We start from the raw sequence: 9643 nt of genomic DNA on the forward strand, positions 1-9643 counted from the left end.
TGCGTCAGTAGCCATCTCTAATGTATAGTGGAGTGTGCCAGCGATCCCCATCTACAGCCTCTTATTCACCACTGATTAATGCAAGGGGTGCAGGGAAGGGGCAAGTGTGATTATTTCAGTCTGGATTTGTCTAGAGGGATCGCTGGGGCCAACCACGGAAGAGGAGGAGGAGGAGCAGGAGGACGGAAGAGGAAGAGGAGGAGGAGGACGGAAGAGGAAGAAGAGGAGGAGGACGGAAGAGGAAGAAGAGGAGGAGGACGGAAGAGGAGGAGGACGGAATAGGGCGGAAGAGGACGGAAGAGGAAGAAGAGGAAGAGGAGTGAGGACGGAGGAGGGATGCTCCCAGTTTAGTATTCATTCATCGCAGCTATTTGTCGAGCACCCAGGCCCGCACTAATTCCATGCAACCCTGGTCACAGCATAAAGACACGTTGCAGCATATTATATGTAGATGCCAGATTACTGTAATCATTAACACTTTAAAAAATACTTTGGGGAATATCCAATTAGCAGCTGCAATTTACTGATGCTAATGGATTCCCCCGGGGCTATCCTATTAGCCCCAATTCTGGAGCTGTTATCCTGCGATGCCGACACTTATCTGTGATTGTGCTTCGGGTGCCTCAGGCCGCAATTTTTTCGATCGTAAAAAGCAGGCTATAATAAGATAGGCCGATACTCCCCGTCAGGCTAAAATCGCAAAATGAGCCCGATATTTAACAGGGCTTATTGGGTACCGCAGTGTGAGAGGAAAACGGAAACTTTAACATGAACTTTTACCTCATCATCCATGAAATCCTCCGGCCTGCTGCCTTGTCTTTCAGACTTGTCTTGGCGAGAGGACACGAAGGTGGACGGCGTCCAGCCTACAAAGCCAGCGAAACCGCTCATAATAATCAAATGTAATATTTCAAGTTATACGTAAAAGCAGGTGAGGAAATTCTTTAAAAAAAAGTTTTTTATTTTAAAACATCAATTATGAAGCAATATGGCGAAACACAGCTATGAGACGAGATAATAAAAATTATTTGTGGTTGGTGTCAGGGTTGAGGAAGATAGATGAATTTAGCTTAAGCAATGTCAGCCATTTTGTTATGTAGCAGCCATGATGTAGTGAAGTAGAAGTATGCTTTGCTTAGTTAATCATAATAATGCTGACATTTCATAGTTAGTACATTCTGTGCGAAGCAAGGTCGTAGCTAGAATTCTTGAAAATATGTTAGACAGTCTCTGTGTGTTTAGACTTCTCTGAAGGACACGTAGCGGGATGTCAGCCTGAGAGGTGTTCATGCAAGTAGCTTTTTCTCTATATAATGTCATGCTAAATAAAGTGAAGGGAGTCTCATTTTAACGGACATAACTTTGTGTGGTGTCAGTTTCCTGGGATTCCCAATCAATTGGTAAACATAGGGTAACGAACAGACAATTGAAGGAGATTGATAAAAGTAGCCTTATCTCCAACAGGGTCTATCAAAAATGTGTACAGGATGACACAAAAGCAACACACAAATTAAGCTGCAAAGTGTTAAGGAGGGTACTCACGGGAGAGATGTGTGCTGAGCGATCTTAACACAGACCGCTCAGCACACATCTCTCACCCCGCTCAGCACAGCGCGATGTGCTGAGCGAGGGGGAAAGCCGACGGGGGGCCGCTCACTTCACACAACGGTGAAGTGAGCGACCCGCTAGATTGAGCCTGCATGCAGCTCAATCTAGCATCGGCAATAACGATGCGCGGCTATCGCTGGAGGGCATACACACGACAGATCCGTGCTTAAAATCTAAGCAATCTAGCAAGATTGCTTAGATTTTAAGCACGGATCTCTCCGTGTGTACCCCCCTTTAGATCGTAATTCATAAATAATTTTTCGGAATTGTGATTGGTGTATCAGTATTTAAATGTTAGTGAATACAAACGATCTATGAAGATAGAAGATTTACCTTCCTTAGAGCCCACGGTGTTGAAGTATCCGGCAGAAAATCCCCCCATGAAGGCTCCATGGAAACGTTTATACCTCCCTTTCTCATCTCGCACTGTCTGATCTTGTAGAGGAATTGGCTTCTTGGGACGTTCACCTAACAAAATAATACGTATTGCTATGTTATATGAACTACACGTTTATAACAGGATAGGCAGTCAGACCGGCCATTCACTGTGCCCACATTTAAAATACAGACATCTGCAAAATGCTGACATAGTGAAAATGTCAACACTAGGGTTAGGGTAGCATTAGCCTACAGGTTCTCAAACTCGGTCCTCAGGACCCCACACAGTGCATGTTTTGCAGGTCTCCTCACAGAATCCCAAGTAAAATAATTAGCGCCACCTGTGGACCTTTTAAAATGTGTCTGTAAGTAATGAATACACCTGTGCACCTGCTGGGTTACCTGCAAAACATGCACTGTGTGGGGTCCTGGGGACAGAGTTTGAGCATTAGCCTAAAAGGTGCTTGTCGACATCAGTGGCGACTCGCTGTCCATGTCAACAGTCTCAATGTCAACAAAATATACCGGAACGTTTCTCTTCAACAACAACAACAAAAATGATTAAAATGGCAATGAAATCTAAAATACAAGCGGCCCTCAATATACTCATCTATTTATGTCTACAGATATACATTATAGGAAAACAGGTGTGGATCATTGGGTCGACAGTAACTAAGGTCGACAGTCATTAGGTCGTCCACTATTGGTCGACAGTGACTAGGTCGGCACCTGGAATAGGTCGACATGAACAAGGTTGACATGAGTTGTTTTACATTTTTCTGGTGTCGTTTTCTTTGTAAAGTGACCGGGAACCCCAATTAGTGCACCGTGTCCCCTCGCATGGCACGCTGAGCTCGGCATATGTTACTATTCCCAACTGTAGTCCACGTGGATCATAAAGTATGAAAAAGTAAAATAAAAAAATAAAAAAGTGAAAAACTCATATCAACCTTTTCATGTGTCCGTGTCGACCTGGTGACATGTCAACATATAGAGCATGTCGACCAAATGAGTGTCGACCTAAAGACCAGATTCCTAGGAAAACATTCAGGTATTTATGAGAACTGTATGCATTCCAGATAATACTGCAAATCTAGCGACGCTTCCTATCTATCCCTATAGGAGGGCACAGACGGTGGGAACCCGAAACAGCATAAACAGCAGAGCATTAACTTACACTTGAGATAGAAGTCCCAAGATCTATAAAGGTATGGAAAAAATGACAAGTATGTTTCTGAATATATTCAGATGATGCCTTGACATACTGTTAGATTTTATATGCATACATTGTGCATTTTATAGCCCAATAAACCACTACATATAAAACTGCATCATATCTTATAAAACACATTCACTGATGCAGACATACTTCATCCAGGACACACCAAAGAATGGAAAATGATCTTTCAAGTGGTGCATTTTTCACGGTGCTCTCCCGACGCCGCACAATGGGCCTAATTCAGACCTGAGCGCACACTAGCTATTTTCTGCGGTGCTGCGATCAGATAGTCGCCCCCTATGGGGGAGTGTTTTTTTGCTTTGCAAGCATGCGACCGCATGTGCAGCCGAGCGGTACAAAAACAGTTTGTGCAGTTTCTGAGTAGGTCTGAACTTACTCAGCCGCCGCGATCACATCAGCCTATTCGAGCCCTATTACGTCACACACCCGCCCAGCAAACGCTTGGACACGCCTGCGTTTTTCCAACCACTCCCAGAAAACAGTCAGTTGCCACCCACAAACGCCCTCTTCCTGTCAATCTCCTGGCGATCGGCTGTGCGAATGGATTCTTTGTTAAATCTACCGCACAGCAACGATTCGCTTTGCACCCGTACGACGCGACTGCGTATTGCAGCGCATATGCATTTCTGACCTGATCGCAGCGAAAAAATCTAGCATGCGATCAGGTCTGAATGACCCCCAATGAGGGGTGATGAATGGGCTGACTCACGGTAAGAAAAACGCAACCTAAACATTTGAGTTCTCTGTAAACGGCTAGGGCATGCATGTCCAAACTGCGGCCCTCCAGCTGTTGAGAAACTACACATCCCAGCATGCCCTGACACAGCCTTAGCATTCACGGACAGCAAAACTGTGTCAGGGCATGCTGGGATATGTAGGGCCGCAGTTTGGACATGCCTGGGCTAGGGGTAAATGTATTTAGCAGCGGCTTGCTTCTCGTGGGTTTGACCCCAAAATTTGAAATGGCAATGATATTAAATGAAAAATATGATTGTTTTAAATGTTGGAGTTAAAGCCTCTGCTCAGCAGATTTACCGCCTAGAGTATAAAAGTTTGCAGATTACAAGATCTTGTGGCTGGGGAAAGTGTCTGCTACATTGATGAGTATTCTCCCTAAACTTTCATTCGTTGCCACACCAGCAGTCCCTGTTGACAAATTTATTGGGTGGGGAAAAAAGCAGAGAGGGGGCGATTCAGAGGTGGAGTGTGCGCTGTCCGCTCTTGCGTCTGTTGCCAGAGTCATGGCACCGATAATATGCGTACAAGCACGCACCTGAATGTGCGAGGACTAGACACCCACGTTCTCCTTGTGTGACCGCATTAGGAAATTAAAACAAGATTTTTTTTTTCAGTTCCAATACAGCTAGAACTAAAACATCAAAGAAAATATAAATGTAGCTTTTACTATGTCTAATACCGCTCTTATACTAAAATTCAGTCTCGCACCCAGGATTTGTGCACGGGTCATTCCTGGGTGCGACTTTGCGAGAGACCTTTCAGACAGGCAGCCCGACCCAGCAATATGGCGGGTTGGTGATGTCACCTCTGACGCGTGCGGAGGCGGCACTTGGAGATCAGACGTCTGTATGGCGAGTGCGATTCACGAAGCCGCTTTGCGCTTCTCCGTGGAGTTCAGATTCGCCCTCTTGGGATTGCGCAATCTGAACAGTTGCACTAGGTCCGCCCCCTGACCTCCCAGCAACCCATGCAGCGTCTTGGGAGCTCAGCAAGCGGCGCATGTGCTGGGAACCCACCGACCCGGCTGCTGAAGACGTCACCACCGGAGCCCTGAATACCGGATTCCGTCGCCATAAAGGCGAGTATACGTGAATTGCCCCTTATCAATACTATATAGTGCATCGAACTGATGTGATGTATAGTGATAAGGAACAGTTCATTTTCTACATGAATAGACTCCTAACACAATTTGGGTCTGTCAATGTTGCCGAAAGACTGAAAACGCTGAATAAATACAGTTTTTTCTGCTTACAGACGTGACCTGTGTTTTTATTGATTGTACTGTAAGCTGCACTGTGGCAGAGACTGACGTAAATGATATACTCTCTGTACAGCGCTGCGGGATATGTGTGCGCTATATAAATAACTGGTAATAGTAAATATTTACAACTATTTTAGAAAGCAGCGCAAGCTTATGCTCATACGACGGGACGCGCTGTGGGAGGCTCAGAGAAGCGCAGCGCCATCAGCCAATGTCACTAGCACCAGTCACTGAGGGCTCCCACCACGGGAGGCAGTCAATTGACCGCCTGTTGGGATCCCGGCGGTCAGGATACCGACGCCGGAATACCGACACCAGCTAAAATACCTGCAGTTGGAGTCCTGGCTGCCGGCTGGTTACCCCTCTTGGGTGGTGGTCCATGCCACCACCCAGAGGGGAATAGTTTTGGTCGCCACCGAACCCGAAGCGTGGCGAGCGCAGCGAGCCCACGAGGGGACACGCTGCGCTCATGCCGGGATCCCAGCTGTCGGGCTCCTGACCGCCGGGATCTCGTACTGATCCCCCCACCACGTGTATTAGGTGTTAGCAAAACTCCAATTATTACACAATACAGGACAGGGGAGGAATAACAAAAAACATGCAAGCTGTACTTAAACTAGAGGCAGAACTACAAGTCCCAGCATGCCCTGCCAGCTAAAGTTTAAGCAATATCAGCCAATGCATGCTGGGACTTGCAGTCCCACGTAAAATCGAGGCCCACAAACTACCGAGTTACCGCCTGATATTATCTCCCCACCGCCGGCAGGAGGCGCTGACACAGGGCAGGGGCACATCACAACTCCCCGCTTACCCTCTTCGTACGGCTCCAGGGGCTTCCCATAGCTGACCAAATCTTCTTCCCCATCACTCTCGGGCGCCGCCATCTTTGTGCTCCCAGACGGCTACGGCGGCCGGGCGGTGCCAAAGGTCGGCCACGTGACGCGAGCTGGGCAGGAGCCTGGAGGTGGAGGACGGTCTCCATGGTAACCGCCCGGCAGCACATGCTGCTCACTCCTGGCTCAGGGAAGGGTTTCTCACTGCACAAGCCGGCCTGAGAGCTCCTGGCATGCTGGGACTTGTAGTTCTGCTGCAGCCAGACATCTCCAGCCTATAATTAGTCTGTAGTATAATGCAGAGGTTCCCAAACTGTGTGCCGTGGCTCCCTGGGGTGCCTTGGGACACTTGCAAGGGTGCCCTGGGTTGGTGGTCCAGGACCAATTCAAATTATTCATGGTCAATATAATAGGCAAAACCAGTGCTGGTGGCTGCCAGTCAGTGCCGTAACTAGGCATTTTAGAGCTGTGTGCAAGAATCGACATTGCCCCCCCCCCCCCATGTAAGATAGGGGCATGGCTTCATGGGGAAGGGGCGTGGCCACAAAATAATAGCAATTCATACAACGGTGCACAGTAGTCTCCATTATTCAAATTACGCTGCACAGTAGCGCCACTACACCAGGTAGAGCCCCTTTTATACATTACAGCAGACAGCGTCCCCCTTTTTACACATTACAGAAGACAGTCCCCCTTTTCTCTGACGTCCTAAGTGGATGCTGGGGACTCCGTCAGGACCATGGGGAATAGCGGCTCCGCAGGAGACTGGGCACAAAAGTAAAAGCTTTAGGATCAGGTGGTGTGCACTGGCTCCTCCCCCTATGACCCTCCTCCAAGCCTCAGTTAGATTTTTGTGCCCGGCCGAGAAGGGTGCAATCTAGGTGGCTCTCCTAAAGAGCTGCTTAGAGTAAAAGTTTTGTTAGGTTTTTTATTTTCAGTGAGTCCTGCTGGCAACAGGCTCACTGCATCGAGGGACTTAGGGGAGAGAAGTGAACTCACCTGCGTGCAGGATGGATTGGCTTCTTAGGCTACTGGACACCATTAGCTCCAGAGGGAGTCGGAACACAGGTCTCACCCTGGGGTTCGTCCCGGAGCCGCGCCGCCGACCCCCTTGCAGATGCCGAAAAGTGAAGAGGTCCAGAAACCGGCGGCAGAAGACTTTTCAGTCTTCATAAGGTAGCGCACAGCACTGCAGCTGTGCGCCATTGTTGTCAGCACACTTCATAGCAGCGGTCACTGAGGGTGCAGGGCGCTGGGGGGGGCGCCCTGGGCAGCAATGATAGTACCTTATTCTGGCTAAAAATACATCACATATAGCCCCTGGGGGCTATATGGATGTATTTAACCCCTGCCAGGTCTCAGAAAAACGGGAGAAGAAGCCCGCCGAAAAGGGGGCGGGGCCTATTCTCCTCAGCACACAGCGCCATTTTCCCTCACAGAAATGCTGGTGGGAAGGCTCCCAGGCTCTCCCCTGCACTGCACTACAGAAACAGGGTTAAAACAGAGAGGGGGGGCACTTATTTGGCGATATGACTATATATATTAAAATGCTATAAGGGAAAAACACTTATATAAAGGTTGTCCCTGTATAATTATAGCGTTTTTGGTGTGTGCTGGCAAACTCTCCCTCTGTCTCCCCAAAGGGCTAGTGGGGTCCTGTCCTCTATCAGAGCATTCCCTGTGTGTGTGCTGTGTGTCGGTACGTGTGTGTCGACATGTATGAGGACGATGTTGGTGAGGAGGCGGAGCAATTGCCTGTAATGGTGATGTCACTCTCTAGGGAGTCGACACCGGAATGGATGGCTTATTCAAGGAATTACGTGATGTCAACAGAGACGGCCGGCAAAAAAATAGTACCTGTCCAGGCGTCTCAAACACCGTCAGGGGCTTTAAAACGCCCATTTACCTCAGTCGGTCGACACAAACACAGACACGGACACTGATTTCAGTGTCGACGGTGAAGAAACAAACGTATTTTCCTTTAGGGCCACACGTTACTTGTTAAGGGCAATGAAGGAGGTGTTACATATTTCTGATACTACAAGTACCACAAAAAAGGGTATTATGTGGGGTGTGAAAAAACTACCTGTAGTTTTTCCTGAATCAGATAAATTAAATGAAGTGTGTGATGATGCGTGGGTTTCCCCCGATAGAAAATTATTGGCGGTATACCCTTTCCCGCCAGAAGTTAGGGCGCGTTGGGAAACACCCCTTAGGGTGGATAAGGCGCTCACACGCTTATCAAAACAAGTGGCGGTACCGTCTCCAGATAGGGCCGTCCTCAAGGAGCCAACTGATAGGAGGCTGGAAAATATCCTAAGAAGTATATACACACATACTGGTGTTATACTGCGACCAGCGATCGCCTCAGCCTGGATGTGCAGAGCTGGGGTGGCTTGGTCGGATTCCCTGACTAAAAATATTGATACCCTTGACAGGGACAGTATTTTATTGACTATAGAGCATTTAAAGGATGCATTTCTATATATACGAGATGCACAGAGGGATATTTGCACTCTGGCATCAAGAGTAAGTGCGATGTCCATATCTGCCAGAAGATGTTTATGGACACGACAGTGGTCAGGTGATGCAGATTCCAAACGGCACAAAGAAGTATTGCCGTATAAAGGGGAGGAGTTATTTGGGGTCGGTCCATCGGACCTGGTGGCCACGGCAACTGCTGGAAAATCCACAGTTTTTACCCTAAGTCACATCTCTGCAGAAAAAGACACCGTCTTTTCAGCCTCAGTCCTTTCGTCCCCATAAGAGTCATATCTGCCCAGGGATAGAGGAAAGGGAAGAAGACTGCAGCAGGCAGCCCATTCCCAGGAACAGAAGCCTCCACCGCTTCTGCCAAGTTTCTCAGCATGACGCTGGGGCCGTACAGGACCCCTGGATCCTACAAGTAGGATCCCAGGGGTACAGATTGGAAAGTCGAGATCAGGGATACTTACCTCCATGTCCCAATTTGCCCTTCTCACCAAGGGTACCTCAGGTTCGTGGTACAGAACTGTCACTATCAGTTTCAGACGCTGCCATTTGGATTGTCCACGGCACCCCGGGTCTTTACCAAGGTAATGGCCGAAATGATGATTCTTCTTCAAAGAAAATGGACGACCTCCTGATAAGAGCAAGGTCCAGAGAACAGTTGGAGGTCGGAGTAGCACTATCTCAAGTAGTTCTACGACAGCACGGGTGGATTCTAAATATTCCAAAACCGCAGTTGTTTCCGACGACACATCGGCTGTTCCTAGGGATGATTCTGGACACAGTCCAGAAAAGGGTGTTTCTCCCGGAGAAGAAAGCCAGGGAGTTATCCGAGCTAGTCAGGAACCTCCTAAAACCAGGAAAAGTGTCAGTGCATCATTGCACAAGGGTCCTGGGAAAAATGGTGGCTTCTTACGAAGCGATTCCATTCGGCAGTTTTCACGCAAGAACTTTTCAGTGGGATCTGCTGGAAAAATGGTCCGGATCGCATCTTCAGATGCATCAGCGGATAACCCTGTCTCCAAGGACAAGGGTGTTTCTTCTGCGGTGGCTGCAAAGTACTCATCTACTAATGGGCCGCAGATTCGGCATTCAGGA

At 48.2% G+C, this 9643-nt stretch overlaps 1 protein-coding gene across 2 annotated transcripts in view; it reads right to left on the reverse strand.

Annotated features, from left to right (window-relative positions):
* GPATCH1 (G-patch domain containing 1) overlaps positions 1 to 6173 on the reverse strand; it is an 87319-nt gene extending 81146 nt beyond the window's left edge. For both annotated transcript variants that reach the window (XM_063945993.1, XM_063945992.1), the window contains exons 1-3: positions 6037 to 6173; positions 1942 to 2076; positions 781 to 866 (exon numbers count right to left, since the gene is read on the reverse strand). In XM_063945993.1, the coding sequence (XP_063802063.1) occupies positions 781 to 866; positions 1942 to 2076; positions 6037 to 6109 (294 nt within the window). In that variant the 5' untranslated portion in view covers positions 6110 to 6173. The remainder of the gene's footprint in view (positions 1 to 780; positions 867 to 1941; positions 2077 to 6036) is intronic.
* Between the last annotated feature and the right edge of the window lie 3470 nt (positions 6174 to 9643).

Source organism: Pseudophryne corroboree, chromosome 11 (genome assembly GCF_028390025.1).
Source record: "Pseudophryne corroboree isolate aPseCor3 chromosome 11, aPseCor3.hap2, whole genome shotgun sequence".
Taxonomy (NCBI): Eukaryota; Metazoa; Chordata; class Amphibia; order Anura; family Myobatrachidae; genus Pseudophryne; species Pseudophryne corroboree.